This window comes from Scyliorhinus torazame, chromosome 1, assembly GCF_047496885.1.
Source record: "Scyliorhinus torazame isolate Kashiwa2021f chromosome 1, sScyTor2.1, whole genome shotgun sequence".
NCBI lineage: Eukaryota > Metazoa > Chordata > Chondrichthyes > Carcharhiniformes > Scyliorhinidae > Scyliorhinus > Scyliorhinus torazame.
The window spans coordinates 30,646,329-30,666,880 of NC_092707.1; the positions used below are offsets into that span (position 1 = coordinate 30,646,329).

The window sequence follows — 20,552 nt, forward strand, 5'->3', positions numbered from 1 at the left end:
CAAACTATTCGGAAGGACAGGGTGGATGGTAAGGGAGGTGGTGTAGCTCTGTTATTTAAGAATGACATCCGGGCAACAGTAAGGGATGACATCGGTGCTATGGAGGATAAGGTTGAATCCATTTGGGTGGAAATCAGGAATAGTAAGGCGAAAACGTCACTGATAGGAGTAATCTATAGGCCACCAAATAGTAACATTATGGTGGGGCAGGCAATAAACAAAGAAATAACTGATGCATGTAGAAATGGTACAGCAGTTATCATGGGGGATTTTAATCTACATGTCGATTGGTTTAGCCAGGTTGGTCAAGGCAGCCTTGAGGAGGAGTTTATAGAATGTATCCGCGATAGTTTCCCAGAACAGTATGTAATGGAACCTACGAGGGAACAAGCGGTCCTAGATCTGGTCCTGTGTAATGAGACAGGATTGATTCAGGATCTCATAGTTAGGGATCCTCTCAGAAGGAGCGATCACAATATGGTGGAATTTAAAATACAGATGGAGGGTGAGAAGGTAAAATCAAGCACTAGTGTTTTGTGCTTAAACAAAGGAGATTACAATGGGATGAGAGAAGAACTAGCTAAGGTGGACTGGGAGCAAGGACTTTATGGTGAAACAGTTGAGGAACAGTGGAGAACCTTCCAAGTGATTTTTCACAGTGCTCAGCAAAGGTTTATACCAACAAAAAGGAAGGACGGTAAAAAGAGGGAAAATCGACCGTGGATATCTAAGGAAATAAAGGAGAGTATCAAATTGAAGGAAAAACATACAGAGTAGCAAAGATCAGTGGGAGACTAGAGGACTGGGAAATCTTTAGGGGGCAACAGAAAGCTACTAAAAAAGCTATAAAGAAGAGTAAGATAGATTATGAGAGTAAACTTGCTCAGAATATAAAAACAGATAGTAAAAGTTTCTACAAATACATAAAACAAAAAAGAGTGGCTAAGGTAAATATTGGTCCTTTAGAGGATGAGAAGGGAGATTTAATAATGGGAGATGAGGAAATGGCTGAGGAACTGAACAGGTTTTTTGGGTCGGTCTTCACAGTGGAAGACACAAATAACATGCCAGTGACTGATGGAAATGAGGCTATGACAGGTGAGGACCTTGAGAGGATTGTTATCACCAAGGAGGTAGTGATGGGCAAGCTAATGGGGCTATAGGTAGACAAGTCTCCTGGACCTGATGGAATGCATCCCAGAGTGCTAAAAGAGATGGCTAGGGAAATTGCAAATGCACTAATGATAATTTACCAAAATTCACTAGACTCTGGGGTGGTCCCGGCGGATTGGAAATTAGCAAACTTGACACCACTGTTTAAAAATGGAGGTAGGCAGAAAGTGGGTAATTATAGGCCAGTGAGCTTAACTTCGATAGTAGGGAAAATGCTGGAATCTATCATCAAGGAAGAAATAGTGAGGCATCTGGATGGAAATTGTCCCATTGGGCAGATGCAGCATGGGTTCATAAAGGGCAGGTCTTGCCTAACTAATTTAGTGGAATTTTTTGAGGACATTAACAGTGCGGTAGATAACGGGAAGCCAATGGATGTGGTATATCTGGATTTCCAGAAAGCCTTTGACAAGGTGCCACACAAAAGGTTGCTGCATAAGATAAAGATGCATGGCATTAAGGGGAAAGTAGTAGCATGGATAGAGGATTGGTTAATTAATAGAAAGCAAAGAGTGGGGATTAATGGGTGTTTCTCTGGTTGGCAATCAGTAGCTAGTTGTGTCCCTCAGGGATCAGTGTTGCGCCCACAACTGTTCACAATTTACATAGATGATTTGGAGTTGGGGACCAAGGGCAATGTGCCCAAGTTTGCAGACGACACTAAGATAAGTGGTAAAGCAAAATGTGCAGAGGATACTGGAGGTCTGCAGAGGGATTTGGACAGGCTAAGTGAATGGGCTAGAGTCTGGCAGATGGAATACAATGTTGACAAATGTGAGGTTATCCATTTTGGTAGGAATAACAGCAAAAGGGATTATTAATTAAATGATAAAATATTAAAACATGCTGCTGTGCAGAGAGACCTGGGTGTGCTAGTGCATGGGTCGCAAAAAGTTGGTTTACAGGTGCAACAGGTGATTAAGAAGGCAAATGGAATTTTTGTCCTTCATTGCTAGAGGGATGGAGTTTAAGACTAGGGAGGTTATGCTGCAATTGTATAAGGTGTTAGTGAGGCCACACCTGGAGTATTGTGTTCAGTTTTGGTCTCCTTACTTGAGAAAGGACGTACTGGCACTGGAGGGTGTGCAGAGGAGATTCACTAGGTTAATCCCAGAGCTGAAGGGGTTGGATTATGAGGCGAGGTTGAGTAGACTGGGACTGTACTCGTTGGAATTTAGAAGGATGAGGGGGGATCTTATAGAAACATATAAGATTATGAAGGGAATAGATAGGATAGATGCGGGCAGGTTGTTTCTACTGGCGGGTGAAAGCAGAACTAGGGGGCATAGCTTCAAAATAAGGGGAAGTAGATTTAGGACTGAGTTTAGGAGGAACTTCTTCACCCAAAGGGTTGTGAATCTATGGAATTCCTTGCCCAGTGAAGCAGTAGAGGCTCCTTCATTGAATGTTTTTAAGATAAAGATAGATAGTTTTTTGAAGAATAAAGGGATTAAGGGTTATGTTGTTCGGGCCGGAAAGTGGAGCTGAGTCCACAATAGATCAACCATGATCTCATTGAATGGTGGAGCACGCTCGAGGGGCCAGATGGCCTACTCCTGCTCCTAGTTCTTATGTTCTTATATTAACACACTGAAAAACGAAACCAAAATGACACAGACACACCCAAGCTTTTCTCAAAGTGAAACTAAAAAGCTCAGCTCCACCCACACTCTGACATCACTGCAGTAACATGAGCAGCCAAACGTTTCTTAAAGCGACATTCTCATGACACTTCTCAACAGGTTATAGCTTGTGAAGATCTGGAGAGCTTTGGAATGGAGACCAGAGACAGTCACGTGTTCAGAGTCTGTTTCTGAGGATTTTTCAATGCCTCAGTGACAGATACTGAAATAACTACTCAAGAAATACCATCTACAGAAAGGTATGAGGCTACTTTCTGAGGTCGCAAGTAGCTGAGTTCAAGAATACCGAATTCTACCAAAAAGAAATAGGCACAGAATTTGTCTTATTGAATTGTATATTTGTGCAGAAATAACATAGCAGGAGATCTGCTGTATTTGTGTTAATTGTTGTCATTGCACTAATGAAGTAAAGAGAGAGGGGTGATATGTATCGGAGTACATTCCTGCTGATTCTGGATCACATGATGTGTAGTAACGTCAGCAGAGTATTTGAGTGGGCTTTGGGCAGATCACCATCTTAGTTGTATTGAGCACACCCTTAATACTTCGGTCAGCAACCTGAGCATTCTGCTTTCCTGCAATATGATTTTTCCTACCCTACATCTAATTCCAAGATAATATAGCTCAAGGATGTGATAGCAACATTCCCGTGTATTCAATTTTCCATCATTGACATCCCTAAACTTGAGAAAGATAATCCACGAATGAGATATAAACAGATATATACAAGAATAATTTTAATTATTCCCAGCAAAATATTTACTAATTACTATCAGTTTGATTAATAGGTGGGAATTGATACTTATTTTTCAAGCCATATTTCTCTCATGTGAAGGTGGGTTTGCTAACTGTGGTTGAATGTATTCCTGGAGGTTTTGTCACATGGCTCCTCCTTATACTCAGGTGATTATGAGGAAGCAGTAGCATAGTGGTTAAATTACTGGGTCGTAATCCAGTGGTCTGACTCGGTTTCTAAAACATCTTTCATGGGATGGGAACATCTCTGGTGAGGTCAGCACTTGCTGCTCCCCCTGAACTACCCTTGCGAAGGTGGTAGTGAACAGCCTTTTGGAACTGCTGCAGTCTCCATGCTGCAGGCACACCCACAATGCTGTTAGGGTAGGGAGGGACCTCCATGATTTCACCAAGTAAAAATGAGGGAATGATGATGTAATTCCAAGTCAGGATGGTGTGTGGCTTGGAAGGAAATTGCACGTGATGCTGTTCCCATGCATCTGCTGCCTTTGTCTTTCTAGGTGGTAGAGGCAGTGGGTTTGGACGGTGCTATCAATGGGGCCTTCGTGAATTGCTGAATTGTAACTTGTAAATGACACACTGTTACCAGTGTGAAGCGTGGTGGGGGGAATTAATGTTTAAGAGGGTGGAGGGGGTACTAATCAAGGGGGCTGCTTTGTCCTGGATAGTGTTGAATTTTTTGAGTGTTGTTGGAGCTGCAGTCACCTAGGCAAGCGGAGAGTATTCCAGTAAACTCCGGCTTTGAGGAGTCAAGATGTGAGTTACGCACTGCAGAATTCCCGGCCTCTGAACTGTAGCCACAGTATTTATATGGTTAGTGCAGTTCAGTTTCTGGTCAATGATAATCCCCAGGATGTTAATGATGGGGACTTCAGCGATGGTAATGCCATTGAATGTCAAGGGGTGATGATTAGATTCTTGTTGGAGATGGTCATTGCTTGACTCTTGTGTGGTGCAAATGTTACTTGTTGCTTATCAGCCCAAACCTGAATGTTATTCAGGTCTTCCTGCATAAGGACACGGATTGCTTCAGATACAGATCTGAGTTCACATTTCACCATGGCACCGGGGGAAAGGAAACAAATTTAATAAATCTGGAATAAAAGCTAGTCTCAGGCTGGGCAGCACGGTGGCACAGTGGTTAGCATTTCTGCCTATGGCACTGAGGATCCGGGTTCAAATCCCGGCCCTGGGTCACTGTCCGTGTGGAGTTTACACATTCTCCCCGTGTCTGCATGGGTTTCACCCCCACAACCCAAAGGTGTGCAGGGTAGGTGGATTGGCCACGCTAAATTGCCCCTTAATTGGAAAAAATAATTGGGTACTCTAAAAACTTTTTTAAAAGCTAGTCTCAGTAATGGTGATCATGAAGCTGCTAGGTTGTCATAAAAACCCATCTGGTTTATTGAAGACCAAAAGACCAATATCCTGTGGGCCTGGCACTGATTTCTTTGTGCCAAATTGGGCTATGGTCCAATTTCAATTTGGCTCTCTCCGAGTGATGATTTTTCACTGCTAAAGTTATTTATCCAGATGGCTCCAGCAATTTAGGTTTCTGAGCTACATGTTAAATGAGCTTCCCGATACATTGTGCTGAATAAGTTATCCCAGTCTATTCCCTGATCAACAGACATCATTTCAGCAAAAGTATTTAAACAAAAGTAATTGATTTTTTTTAGTGGGATACGAGGTGGCCAAATCCCTTGTTAATAGTAGTCCTGCTGATAAGATATCTTTCAAGAAGGCTCTGAATGAGAGACTCCTGGTTTAAAAACAGGCTTTAATCGTGATGCAGTCTCTTTAAAAATAGAGGTGAGCATCCTCTCATGATGGTCAGACTCCTTCCTCAAAGAACTGGTAATGAGAGCCCTCTTTAACAAGGGTCCTGATGGGGGAGAATTCTCACAACGTTGTGCCGATGAATATTCCCTCTTTTGGACAATCTTTAAGACAGTGATGTGTTGATTCTTTGGTCGTTTGTTTCTTTTAAGTGTAGTGAAGTTTCGTCGGACTGGTGAAAGTACAAGGTCAGAAGATGACACATGTTCTGGAGAGCATGAGATTGAGATAGAAGGAGTCCGATCTGAGCTAGAGCCAGTTGAGCTGGGTGACGGAGGCACTGTGCCCAAAGATTTTGCAAATCCTACCGATGGTACAGTATATATTGTTATTAAAAAGAGGCTTGTATCATCATAAAATATGTGTAATATATAGAATGGAAATATGTGCTATTATTTGCCACAAATAACGAACAATGTTTCACAATGTGTTGCTTACATGTTACATTAAAATTAGGGTCGGCACGGTGGCGCAGTGGTTGGCACTGCTGCCTCACGGCGCCGAGGACCCAGGTTCGATCCTGGCCCCGGGTCACTGTCCGTATGGAGTTTGCCCATTCTCCCGGTATCTGCGTGGGTCTCACCCCCACAATCCAAAGATGTGCAGGTTCGGTGGATTGGCCACGCTAAATTATGAGAGGGGAGAGATAAAAAAAGAGACCAGAGGGGAAATGTTTTCACACAGAGGGTGGTGTGCATCTGGAGCGAGCTGCCAGAGGCAGTGATAGAGGCGGGTACAATTTTTTCCTTTAAAAAGCAGTTAGACAATTACATGGGCAGGGTGGGTATAGAGGGATATGGGCCAAACGCGGGTAAGTGGGACTAGCTTAGTGATAGAAACTGGGTGGCATGGATAAGCTGGGCCGAAGGGCCTGTTTCCATACTGTAAACATCTATGACTCTATGACTCTAAATTGCCCCTTAATTGGAAAAAACATTAAAATTAAAATTAGATGGCCCTAGTGATCATGAAATTGGCACAAACGATACTGACAAGAAAATCCAAGCTTCAATTTCTAACCTGAACTATTTTGGCTGATCTCAGTCAACATAGATAACTCAGACACAAATTGTCTCCATCCATTAAGAAGGATGACTAAGATCAACCAGAGTACCCACTCATGGTCACCATCTAGGGAATATGTAGGTGATGTTCAAGACAGGTTTGGGTTCAGCTGCGATGGAAGAGCCTGTTGATATTTAGGCTTAAACATGAAGAATGGAAACTTGGATGAGGCACAAAAAGAGGGAAAGACATGTACTCACATAGTGACTTCCACGACACCCCAAAACACTTTGCAGTCAGTATAGGGACTGTTGTAATGTAAGCCATCGCCCAGAAACGTCTTTCTTTTCCTTGCGTTTTCTGTCCGAAGGCATTTCCAACCCACAGTGCTGCGACCTCCACCACTGGGAGGTCTAGGAGGCAGGTCGCACCTCCGTCCCAGCTAAAACAGAGATCAAACCCCATGCTGTTGGCGCCACCCAGCCAACTGAACCAACCAGCTGCCCACGGAGCCTGAGTTGCTATGGCATCATGCACCTTGACATGCATGTTGTAGCCTGGCGCTATGGAGGGTGATGGTAGAGACTCCAATCTCTTCCCCAACAGCAATATTATAATGATCAGATAATCTGTTTTATTTTGCGATGTTAATTGAGGGGTAAATATTCACCAGGATGTACTCGGGAGATCGTCCTTGCTGTTCTTTGAAGTAGTGCCATGGGATCTTTCACAAGCCACCTGTGAGACCAAATGTCTCATCCGACAAGTGGCATCGGTAACAGTGCAGCATTTTACTGGAGAGTCAGTCGCCCCTTTGTGTCTCTAGAGTGGGTCCTGAACTCTCAACCTTCTGACTGAAAGGAAAGGGTGCTACCCATAGATGATACTTTTAGACCAGACAAGGGAACCGTAACGCAACACAGGCAGCACTTCAGGAGGACGGGAGACTGGACAGAATGAAATTAACTCTCCCACGGAAGGAGGGATAAAGGGAGAATTTTAAAAATGAGAAACAATGGGGCGAGATTCTCCCACCCCCCGCCGGGTCGGAGAATCGCCGGGGGCTGGCGTGAATCCCGCCCCCGCCGGTTGCCGAATTCTCCGGCCCCGGATATTCGGCGGGGGCGGGAATCACGCCGCGCCGGTTGGCGGCCCCCCACCCCCCCCGCGATTCTCCGGCCCGGATGGGCAGACATCCCGCTGCTAAAATGCCTGTCCCGCCGGCGTAGATTAAACCACCTACCTTACCGGCGGGACAAGGCAGCGTGGGTGGGCTCCGGGGTCCTGGGGGGCGCGCGGGGCGATCTGGCCCCGGGGGGTGCCCCCACGGTGGCCTGGCCCACAATCGGGGCCCACGATCCGCGGGCGGGCCTATGCCATGGGGGCACTCTTTCCCTTCCGCCTTCGCCACGGACTCCACCATGGCGGAGGCGGAAGAGACTCCCTCCACTACGCATGCGCGGGAATGCCGTCAGCGGCCGCTAACGCTCCCGCGCATGCACCGCCAGGAGATGTCATTTCCGCGCCAGCTGGCGGGGCACCAAAGGCCTTTTCCGCCAGCTGGCGGGGCGGAAATTCGTCCGGCGCGGCCCTAGCCCCTTAAGGTTGGGGCTCGGCCCCCCAAGATGCGGAGCATTCCGCACCTTTGGGGCGGCACGATGCCCGACTGATTTGCGCTGTTTTGGGCGCCAGTCGGCGGACATCGTGCCAATACCGGAGAATTTCGCCCCAGGAGCAAATGATTTGAAAACAGGTTATGCGGTTTTCAACACTCCCTGTGTTTTTCAGATGTGTTCATGGTGGAGGATGCTGTGGAGGCCATTGGATTTGGGAAGTTTCAATGGAAGCTCTCCGTCCTCACTGGACTGGCATGGGTAAGTAACAGCCACTCACTATTTCTTTCCCCAGAGCCGCAGTTGTTTAGTCCGTTAAGTTAGAGGATGCCTGTAGTCGTTGCAGAATGACGAGGAACACACAGGAAAGAGAACTAAGAAGGATTGTGAAGGGTAAACAAAATTTAGAAGACATAAGGTTAGAATCAGTTCCCACATAGCCAAATAGAAATAAAGTGTGATATTTAACAGAAATGAAACAGGAGTCCAGTGTTGGGCACATTTAAAAATAAAATTTAGAGTACCCAATTCATTTTTTCCAATTAAGGGGCAATTTAACGTGGCCAATCCACCTACCCTGCACAGCTTTGGGTTGTGGGGACGAAACCCACGCAAACACGGGGGAGAATGTGCAAACTCCACACGGACAGTGACCCACAGCCGGGATCAAACCTGGGATCTCGGCGCCGTGAGGCAGCAGTGCTAACCACTGCGCCACCGTGCTGCCCGTGTTGGGAGCATTTAGCCAGTTGTTTCACGGTGCTGGCAGCGCCGAGAACAACACTGCTATTAAATGAGACTCTGCTTCATTTCTGGCCCTCAGCGAGGAACCCCCCCACCTTGGCCCCAATTCCAGCGCCTTCGAGCTCTGCTCGTCAGTGCAGGAAGAGATCATAGCACCATTTTTAAATTTCACCCCAATCTCTAAGCCTCCATGGTGGCCACCGGACACCCCCCCCCCCTCCTCCCAATGCCCCAACCTACCAATGGGAGGGTCCTCGAGCCCCCACACCACCTCATAAGGGCAGGGCACCCCCGGGTCCAATCCCTGGCACATGCAAGATGCCACCCGGGCACCCTGTTACTGCCTGCCTGGCACACTGGCAGTACCCCTGCAAGCCTGGCAGTGCCACCTAGCACCTTGCCTGTGCCAGGCTGGTGGTGCCAAGGTGCCCCAGGAGGCATTGGGGTGCCAAGGTACCACCCTTCCCTAAGCCCGACCACCAGGGCCCCTGATCACCTGGGAGACCCCCCCCCAAGTGCCAATATGCCTGGTCTATGTTGTTGGAGACCAATGCTAAACAGCGCTCGCTCAGGGACTCAGAGGCACGGGCATTAAATCCCGCGCCTTGCGTAGCTCTGGCGCGAACATATCCAAGTGAGCCTGACTGCACATTTGAATATGCCCACCATTGTTGGTGCGATCCAGATCGCGACACTCGCAAGATCTTGTTAGATCCCTTGAAGTGTAATGAGGCCATTAAGTCACACGAGAGTAAAGATGGAGTCATGTTCATGTAGGGGGTCGGAGCTGCAGGCTCTGGTGATGGCCTCACTTCCGTTCTTTCCAGGGAAATATTCGGATAACCTGTGGTGGCCGCTACATTGAAAATGTGGAGACAATTTCGGCAGCACTTTAAATTAGGAGTGGTTGTCGAAGTTGGCGCCGATTTGTGCTGGCCATATGTTCAGGTCAGCAAAGGTGCCAGGCGTAGAGGCTGTGAGGACAAGGAGGTGGAAGGAATGAGGGATCTGTTTCTGGAGGGAGGTTCGCGGGTTTAGAGGAGTGTCAGAGAGATTTGGGCTCTCACAGTCAGAAACATTTAGCTATTTGCAGGTTCGGGACTTTGCGAGGAAGATTTTCCCGTCATTCCCGGCAGTATCGCCATCAGTGCTGTTGGAAAAGGGACGGAGGAGAACATAGAACATAGAACATTACAGCGCAGTACAGGCCCTTCGGCCCTCAATGTTGCGCCGACCTGTGAAACCACTCTAAAGCCCATCTACCCTCTTCCCTTATCGTCCATATGTCTATCCAATGACCATTTGAATGCCCTTAGTGTTGGCGAGTCCACTACTGTCGCAGGCAGGGCGTTCCACGCCCTTACTACTCTCTGAGTAAAGAACCTACCTCTGACATCTGTCCTATATCTATCTGCCCTCAATTTAAAGCTATGTCCCCTCGTGCTAGACATCACCATCCGAGGATAAAGGCTCTCACTGTCCACACTATCCAATCCTCTGATCATCTTGTATGCCTCAATTAAGTCACCTCTTAACCTTCTTCTCTCTAACGAAAACAGCCTCAAGTCCCTCAGCCTTTCCTCATAAGATCTTCCCTCCATACCAGGCAACATTCTGGTAAATCTCCTCTGCACCCTTTCCAATGCTTCCACATCCTTCCTATAATGCGGCGACCAGAATTGCATGCAATACTCCAAATGCGGCTGCACCAGAGTTTTGTGCAGCTGCAACATGACCTCATGGCTCCGGAACTCAATCCCTCTACCAATAAAAGCTAACACACCGTACACCTTCTTAACAACCCTCTCAACCTGGGTGGCAACTTTCGGGGATCTATGTACATCGACACCGAGATCTCTCTGCTAATCTACACTGCCGAGAATCTTACCATTAGCCCAGTACTCTGTCTTCCTGTTATTCCTTCCAAAATGAAACACCTCACACTTTTCTGCAATCAACTCCATTTGCCACCTCTCAGCCCAGCGCTGCAGCTTATCTATGTCCCTCTGTAACTTGTAACATCCTTCCGCACTGTCCACAACTCCACCGACTTTTGTGTCATCTGCAAATTTACTCACCCATCCTTCTACGCCCTCCTCCAGGTCATTTGTAAAAATGACCAACAGCAGTGGCCCCAAAACGGGGGCGCGATTCTCTGACCCCCCACCGGGACGGAGAATCGCCGAGGGCCGGCGTGAATCCCACCCCCGCCGTGTCGCGAATTCGCTGCCACCGGAGATTCGGCAGGGGCGGGAATCGCGCCGCGCTGGTCGGCGGGAATCCCCCAGCGGTTCTCCGGCCCGCGATGGGCCGAAGTCCCGCCGCTGTCAATTCTGCTGTCCCGCTGCTAGAATGCCTGTCCTGCCGGCGTGGATTAAACCACCTCTCTTACCGGCGGGAGCAGGTGGCGCGGGCGGGCTCCGGGGTCCTGGGGGGTCACGGGGCGATCTGGCCCCGGGGGGTGCCCCCACGGTGGCCTGGCCCGTGATCGGGGCCCACCGTCCGCGGGCGGGCCTGTGCCGTGGGGGCACTCTTTTCCTTCTGCCTTCGCCATGGTCTCCACAATGGCGGAGGCGGAAGAGACCCCCTCCACTGTGCATGCGCGGGGTTGCCATGAGTGGCCGCTGATGCTCCCGCGCATGCGCAGCCCGGCAAAGTAATTTCCGCGCCAGCTGACGGGGCGCCAAAGGCCTTTCCCGCCAGCCGGCGGGGCGGAAATCACTCTGGCATGAGCCTAGCCCCTCAAGGTGAGGGCTCGGCCCCTCAAGATGTGAAGAATTCCGCACCTTTGGGCCGGTGCGATGCCGGACTGATTTGCATCGTTTTTAGCGGCAGTCGGCAGACATCGCGCCAATTACGGAGAATCCCGCCCCATATCCTTGTGGTACACCACTAGTAACTGGACTCCAGTCTGAACATTTCCCATCAACCACCACCCTTTGTCTTCTTCCAACTAGCCAATTTCTGATCCAAGCTGCTAAATCAACCTGAATCCCATGCCTCCGTATTTTCTGCAGTGGCCTACCTTATCAAACGCTTTACTGAAATCCATATACACCACATCAACTGCTTTACCCTCATCCACCTGTTTGGTCACCTTCTCAAAGAACTCAATAAGGTTTGTGAGGCACGGCCTACCCTTCACAAAACCGTGTTGAATATCTCTAATCAAATTATTCCTTTCCAGATGATTATACATCCTATCTCTTATGAACCTTTCCAAGATTTTGCCCACAACAGAAGTAAGGCTCACTGGTCTATAGTTACCGGGATTGTCTCTACTCCCCTTCTTGAACAAGGGGACAACATTTGCTATCCTCCAGTCTTCTGGCACTATTCCTGTAGACAAAGATGACTTAAAGATCAAAGCCAAAGGCTCAGCAATCTCCTCCCTAGCTTCCCAGAGAATCCTAGGATGAATCCCATCCGGCCCAGGGGACTTATCTATTTTCACACTTTCCAGAATTGCTAATACCTCCTCCTTATGAACCTCAAGCCCTTCTAGCCTAGTAGCCTGAATCTCAGTATTCTCCTCGACAACATTGTCTTTTTCCTGTGTGAATACTGACGAAAAATATTCATTTAGCACCTCTCCTATCTCCTCGGACTCCAAGCACAACTTCCCACTACTGTCCTTGACTGGCCCTACTCTTACCCTAGTCATTTGTTTATTCCTGACATATCTATAGTAAGCTTTAGGGTTATCCTTGATCCTACCTGCCAAAGACTTCTCATGTCCCCTCCTGACTCTTCTTAGCTCTCTCTTTAGGTCCTTCCTAGCTAACTTGTAACTCTCGAGCACCCTAACTTAACCTTCATGTCTCATCTTTACATAAGCCTCCTTCTTCCTCTTGACAAGTGTTTTGACTGCTTTAGTAAACCACGGTTCCCTTGCTCGACCACTTCCTCCCTGCCTGACAGGTACATGCTTATCAAGGACACGCTGTAGCTGTTCCTTGAACAAGCTCCACATTTCCTTTGTGCCCATCCCCTGCAGTTTTCCTCTCCATCCGATGCATCCTAAGTCTTACCTCATCGCATCATAATTGCCTTTCCCCCAGATATAACTCTTGCCCTGCGGTATATACCTATCCCTTTCCATCACTAAAGTAAAATTAATCGAATTGTGGTCACTATCACCAAAGTGCTCACCTACCTCCAAATCTAACACCTGTCCTGCTTCATTACCCAGTACCAAATCCAATATGGCCTCGCCTCTCGTTGGCCTATCTACATACTGTGTCAGGAAACCCTCCTGCACACATTGGACAAAAACAGACCCATCTAAAGTACTCGAACTATAGCGTTTCCAGTCAATATTTGGAAAGTTAAAGTCCCCCATAACAACTACCCTGTTGCTTTCGCTCCTATCCAGAATCATCTTTGCAATCCTTTCCTCTACATCTCTGGAACTTTTCGGAAGCCTATAGAAAACCCCTAACAGGGTGACCTCTCCTTTCCTGTTTCTAACCTCAGCCCATACTACCTCAGTAGACGAGTCCTCATCAAATGATCTTTCTGCCACTGTAACACTGTCCTTGACTAACAATGCCACCCCTCCCCCTCTTTTACCACCTTCCCTGAGCTTACTGAAATATCTAAATCCCGGCACCTGCAACAACCATTCCTGTCCCTGCTTTATCCATGTCTCCGAAATGGCCACAACATCGAAGTCCCAGGTATCAACCCATGCTGCAAGTTCACCCACCTTATTCCGCATGCTCCTGGCATTGAAGAAGACACACTTTAAACCACCTTCCTGCCTGCCAGTACACTCCTGCAACTTTGAAACCTTACTCATGACCTCACTACTCTCAACCTCCTGTAAACTGGAGCTACAATTCAGGTTCCCAAGCCCCTGCTGAACGAGTTTAAACCCTCCCGAAGAGCATTAGCAAATTTCCCCCCCAGGATATTGGTACCCCTCTGGTCCAGGTGTAGACCATCCCGTTTGTAGAGGTCCCACCGACCCCAGAATGAGCCTCAATTATCCAGAAATCTGAAACCCTCCCTCCTGCACCATCCCTGTAGCCATGTGTTCAACTCCTCTCTCTCCCTACTCCTCGTCTCGCTATCACGAGGCACGGGTAACAACCCAGAGATAATAACTCTGTTTGTCCACGAAGATTGGTGGAGTTGTGGATAGTAAGGAGGGCTGTTGTCGGCTGCAAAGAGACATAGATAGGATGCAGAGCTGGGCTGAGAAGTGGCAGATGGAGTTTAACCCTGAAAAGTGTGAGGTTCTCCATTTTGGAAGGACAAATATGAATGCAGAATACAGGGTTAACGGTAGAGTTCTTGGCAATGTGGAGGAGCAGAGAGATCTTGGGGTCTATGTTCATACATCTTTGAAAGTTGCCACTCAAGTGGATAGAGCTATGAAGAAGGCCTATGGTGTGCTCGCGTTCATTAACAGAGGGATTGAATTTAAGAGCCGTGAGGTGATGATGCAGCTGTACAAAACTTTGGTAAGGCCACATTTGGAGTACTGTGTACAGTTCTGGTCGCCTCATTTTAGGAAGGATGTGGAAGCTTTGGAAAAGGTGCAAAGAAGATTTACCAGGATGTTGCCTGGAATGGAGAGTAGGTCTTACGAGGAAAGGTTGAGGGTGCTAGGCCTTTTCTCATTAGAACGGAGAAGGATGAGGGGCGACTTGATAGAGGTTTATAAGATGATCAGGGGAATAGATAGAGTAGACAGTCAGAGACTTTTTCCCCGGGTGGAACAAACCATTACAAGGGGACATAAATTTAAGGTGAAAGGTGGAAGATATAGGAGGGATATCAGAGGTAGGTTCTTTACCCAGAGAGTAGTGGGGGCATGGAATGTACTGCCTGTGGAAGTAGTTGAGTCGGAAACATTAGGGACCTTCAAGCAGCTATTGGATAGGTACATGGATTACGGTTAAATGATATAGTGTAGATTTATTTGTTCTCAAGGGCAGCACGGTAGCATTGTGGATAGCACAATTGCTTCACAGCTCCAGGGTCCCAGGTTCGATTCCGGCTTGGGTCACTGACTGTGCAGAGTCTGCACGTCCTCCCCGTGTCTGCGTGGGTTTCCTCCGGGTGCTTCGGTTTCCTCCCACAATCCAAAGATGTGCGGGTTAGGTGAATTGGCCAATGATAAATTGCCCTTAATGTCCAAATTGCCCTTGGTGTTGGGTGAAGGTGTTGAGTTTGGGTAGGGTGCTCTTTCCAAGAGCCGGTGCAGACTCAAAGGGCCGAATGGCCTCCTTCTGCACTGTAAATTCAATGATAATCTATGATTAATCTAGGACAAAGGTTCGGCACAACATCGTGGGCCGAAGGGCCTGTTCTGTGCTGTATTTTCTATGTTCTATGTTCTATGTTCTAAGTTTCCACCCTAGCTCCCTGAATTCCTGCCTTACATCCCGATCCCTTTTCCTACCTATGTCGTTGGTACCTATGTGGACCACGAGGGGAGTATTTCAGGAATTTACGGGAGGATCATGGTGGATACAGTATCCCTGGAGGGATTAAGGCCAAGTAGGAGGAAGAACTGGGGGTGGGATTGGAGGATGGGGTGTGAGACTTGGGCTTATACCGTTGAAGGTGGTACACCAAGCACTTTTAACAAGGTCTAGGATGAGCCGGCTGCTTGAGGGAGTGGAGGGTAAGTGTGAGTGCTTGGGGCAGGCCTGGCCAACCATGTACAAGTGCCCTGGGCGTGTCCTAAGCTTGTGAGATTTTGGATCTCCTTCTTCAGCACCATGGTGCCGATTTTACAAATTGAACTGGAGCCATTCCTTTCGGGGCCATATGCCGGGTGTCAGACTTGCCAGAGCTGCCGAGGGGGGCGTGGGTGGATGTCCCATCCCTCGCCTAGCTGATTGCTCACAGGCGGGTTCTGAGTGGAGGTCAGCTTCTCCACCCAGTGCTTCAGTATGACTGGGGAACCTTATGGAGATTTCCTACCTTGAGAAAATTAAGTACGGCATGAGGGATGCAATTGGGGAGTTCTACAAAAGATGGCAGCCGTTTATTTTGCCCTTTAAAGAGGTAGTCATCGTCAGCAGTTAGTGAGAGGGGCAGGGTTTTTTGGAGGGGTGTGGGTACTATCATTTTTGTCTGCTTTTCCTGTTTTATCGTTTTGTACTTGTAGTGATATTCAGATATCAATATACATGACCAATGTATGTAAATGTAGTACAGTCATTTGAACACTAGATGGCTCACAGTCAGATACTATAAGAACTGATTTCCCACCTTTTCTCAGTCAGATGACATGACGATCTGATACAGAACAGTGCACAAGCAAGACAGAATAGCTAGAGTGAGAGAAGTTAGAACTAGTTTGTTATAATAGTATATAGTTATATAGTTATCTGTATTGTACTTTAATTGTTAGTTTAGTATTGAGTAAAAGGACTCAGTTAATTATTTTATTACTCATTAAATAGTTCAACTTTCAACAAGAAGCCTATTGGTCATTTCATCATCCTGGTGGATTCAAGAATAATATATATATTTTAGATAAGTCATTATTGGATCGAGAGAATATTTGGTCAAGGAAGGCAACTAATCAAAATGATACAATGCAAGGTATGAGATTCCACTTGATTTTTCCTTGGGGAGAATAGAAACTTTGCAAGGCCTTTTCTCAGATGATTAAACAGTAGGACAAAGCCTATTCTAGAGCAGGTGGTATATAGATTACGATGGAAGGAACAGGCTCAATGGGCTGAAGAGTCCTTTCTCATTCCAAGCTTTACTTCCTTTTTATGTTGGCTGCCAGTTGCTAATTCGATATTCTAAATATGTTTATTTCGATAGATGGCTGATGCCATGGAGATGATGATCCTCAGCATTCTTGCACCTCAGCTTCATTGTGAGTGGAGATTACAGAGCTGGCAAGTTGCCCTCCTAACCTCGGTATGATGACATTATTGGATTTTAATGAATAGCACCACTCACGATTCACTGGCCACATGGCAATAAATGTACTAAAGTCCGTTTTGATCCTTTTTCTCCCCCCCCCACCTGTTCTTCTCCCCCTTCCTCTTCCACTTTAGGTAGTGTTCATTGGAATGATGTCCAGCTCATCGCTATGGGGAAATATATCAGATCAGTATGGCAGAAAGACGGTGAGTATCGACCAAACTTCTTGGGTTTTTTTCTGTTTCCTTCTCTTATGCTCTGAAACTTTGACTCTCACTTGGGTACAGTTCATGCCCATTTGCATCACTCTGTACCTCATCCAAATGACTATTCCTCAAGTGTGTGCCTATATATTGAGTATGTAGAGCTGTAGGGGAGGCAGTATCATAGTGGTATTGTAGCTGGATTAGTAAAGCTCTGGGGACCCAGGGTAAAGATCTGGGGACCCAGGTTCAATTCCCACCACTGCAGATGGTGAAATTAAATCAAAATCTGAAAACCATTGTCGATTGTCATGAAAAGTGACAATTTCTATGAACGGAAGGCACTGGAGAAGCACTCAGAAAGTCTGCCAGCATCTATCAGGAGTGAAACAGCACCTTTACCTCAGTACCCTGCTCTCATGCCCACGTGTCCGTCCAGTGAAGCTCCAGTGAAGCAAGCAGGAGGAGCCGCATCTCATCTTCTGGTTGAGCACGTTGCAGCCTCAGGACTCATCGTTGAGTTCAACAATTTTATATTTTTACCTTTCTTCCCCATCTTTAACTCCCTTTTTTTTAAAGTGTCCCATACATTTAGGTCTTCAATGCAACCACCCACCCCCGCCCTCACACCAGATTCCGTTGAATCTCACGAGACGTTTTGAGCATCGCAAATCCTGCGAGAGGCTTCTCGTAATATTCAGCGGCCTCGTCCCGACACCAAGTCGGGCGCTGCGAGACCGTTGAATGGCGCCCTTTGATTATAATGGGTGGCTGATCCGGACTGCCTGCTTTGTTCTGTCCCCAAGAATAATTTCTCGGTCTCAACGTCGTTTCTATTGTCCAGTAATAACCATCAATGTTTTTATGTGTTAACACCAGGGTTTGAAAGTTAGTGTACTCTGGACATTGTACTATGGAATACTGAGTGCCTTCTCACCAATCTACAGCTGGATCCTTGTGCTCAGAGGCTTGGTAGGCTTTGGGATTGGAGGTGTTCCACAATCGTGAGTGCATCACATTAAAAATAATGATCACTTAAAACCTCTTCATTCTAAATGAGTGAATAAATAATTATTCCTAGTCTTGTTTGTCCCTCACAGGGTAACGCTATACGCAGAATTCCTTCCAATGAAGTCAAGAGCAAAGTGCATCTTACTAATAGAGGTGAGTGGGACATGATCAAATCTTCCATTCTGTACTACCTTTTATTATTTGTGGGAGGGATGTGAAAAATGAAGTATGAATGAAAATCGCTTATTGTCACAAGTAGGCTTCAAATGAAGTTACTGTGAAAAGCCCCTAGTCGCCACATTCCGGCGCCTGTTCAGGGAGGCTGTTACGGGAATTGAACCGTGCTGCCTGCCTTGGTCTGCTTTCAAAGCCAGCGATTTAGCCCTGTGCTAAACAGCCCCTATGTTGAGTTTTCTTTGTGTTAATTAAGCTTTTCACCGCTGGGAATATCCAGTTTTAAGTCTCAATAGCAAGGTCAGGTGTGTCAAAGGTTAGATGCAGGATAATGTTCTATTCACTATGTTCCATCAACCTCTCCCAAATCAAGTAATGCATAGGTTAGGTGCAGAGCACAGCTTCATTCACACTGCCCATTGAAGATGTCCAACGTGTTGCATGCTTTAAAAAGAAATCAAAGATTCTTTTAAATTAGCTGTTATTTGGGAACAAAGAAGGGATAACGCATATCCAGGGTTCCGAATAGACACAGAGATCCATCATCCACTTACTGATTGGCATTGCTGCCTCCATGCCTCTGGGTTGAGAAGTAGTGCATGATGGGGAGAGATACTTAAGGACAAGAAAAGGAATAAACTATCCAATATATGAATAATTAATATTGAGCTTACCGCTTTGCTTAACATCTGTGGATTATGCTTAATTGGAACTCTCTTCATTTTCAGGTGTTCTGGGCCTTTGGGACGGTATTTGAGGTCCTGCTGGCAGTGGTAGTGATGCCCACTCTAGGCTGGCGCTGGTTGCTCATTCTTTCTGCAGTGCCTCTTATGATTTTCGCCGTCTTGTGTTTTGTAGGTATTTCCACTGAAGGCAAAACTTGAATAGAAAACTATTCGTATGTATGAATTTGAGGGAGTAGTATGGAGGGGGGGGCGGAATAATCAGTTAATTTGGTGCACGCAATGTGGCAGATCCAGGATGTTATTTGTCCTCACACAGTGTGACTGGCATTTGAACTGTCAGGAGGAAGGTTGAGTAGAGGCGAAGCTCGTAACCATGAGAAAGAAAAGCAAATCTAAAAGCAGTGATCCAAGGTACACCTAATATATATACATATAATTTACAAATTTAGAGTACCCAATTTTCTTTTTCCAATTAAGGGGTAATTTAACATGTCTAATCCAAGTACCCTGCACATAGCTTTGGGTTGTGGGGGTGAGACCCATGCAGACACGGGGAGAATGTGCAAACTCCACACGGACAGTGACCCGAGGCCGGGATCGAATCCAGTCTTCGGCGCCGTGGGGCAGCAGTGCAAACCACTAAGCAACCGTGCTGCCTGATCCGAGGTACACTTAGCGCACCTTGTAGCAGCTGCTTACAAGAGCATTTGTAGAGGTCCAGTGGCAGGTCCTTTGCCTATACGTTGGGTAATTGATGCTGGGCACTGAAGAGGGAGAATGAGGATTGTAGGGGAAAGAGTAAAATAATTGGGCAGCACGGTGGCACAGTGGTTAGCACTGCTGCCTCACAGCTCCAGAAACCCGGGTTCAATTTCGGCCTTGGATGACTGTGTGGAGTTTGCACGTTCTCCCTGTGTCTGTGTAGGTTTCCTCCGGGTGCTCCGGTTTCCTCCCACAGTCCAAAGGTGTACACGTTAGGTGGATTGGCCATGATAAATTGCCCCTTAGTTTGCAGAGATGTGCAGATTAGGTTATGGGGTTATGGGGTTAAGGCGGGGTGAAGGGGGGAGTGGACATATGTAGTGTGCTCTTTCGAATGGTCGGTGCAGACTTGATGGGCCAAATGGCCTCCTTCTGCATTGTAGGAATTCTATAATTCTATAAAGTTATAATTAAAAAAAAAAATCTTTTTATTGGCTTTTCTCATATTTATAAACAGTTGTTTCTTATATACATTACATTTTTCTTGCCCGCGCTAATCTGCTTTATTTTACAGAGAGGTTTGTTTTGTCCTTCATTTGACTAACTGTGGACTGTTAACTGTATGTACATTTTGCTGACCTCTGGATCGGTCTATGATATTCCCCCTTCCTCTTCCCCCCCCCCCCCCCCCCACTGGTTTCAGCACCCTTCCTCTTCTCTTGTGGTTTCCCCATCCCCCCCCCCCCCCCCGGGTTGCGCAGTCCTTTGGTTCTTCATCTTTTTTCCCCCCTGGCTTACTCCTCGTTGCTGGCCTCGAACAGGTTTTGGAACAGGCCGACGATCTGCCCCCAAGTATCCAGGAAGCCTTCCTCTGACCCTCGGGTGGCGTACTTAATCTCCTCCAGGTGGAGAACTTCCGAGAGGTCAGCGAGCCAGTCTGCAGCTGGGTGGTGCTGCCGATCGCAGCCGAGCAGGATTCTCCGGCGTGCGATTAGGGAAGCGAAAGCAAGGGCGTTGGTCCCCTCCCCAAGTGTAGCTCTGGCTGCTCCGATACCCCGAAGATTGCCACTATTGGGCATGGCTTCACCCTCACCCCCACAA

At 47.2% G+C, this 20,552-nt stretch overlaps 1 protein-coding gene across 2 annotated transcripts in view; it reads left to right on the top strand.

Annotated features, from left to right (window-relative positions):
• Positions 1-20,552, top strand: part of svopa (SV2 related protein a) — a 182,341-nt gene that overhangs the window by 124,313 nt on the left and 37,476 nt on the right. For both annotated transcript variants that reach the window (XM_072481942.1, XM_072481932.1), the window contains exons 2-8: positions 5,564-5,724; positions 8,205-8,290; positions 16,571-16,669; positions 16,810-16,881; positions 17,758-17,882; positions 17,979-18,042; positions 18,792-18,917. In XM_072481942.1, the coding sequence (XP_072338043.1) occupies positions 5,564-5,724; positions 8,205-8,290; positions 16,571-16,669; positions 16,810-16,881; positions 17,758-17,882; positions 17,979-18,042; positions 18,792-18,917 (733 nt within the window). The remainder of the gene's footprint in view (positions 1-5,563; positions 5,725-8,204; positions 8,291-16,570; positions 16,670-16,809; positions 16,882-17,757; positions 17,883-17,978; positions 18,043-18,791; positions 18,918-20,552) is intronic.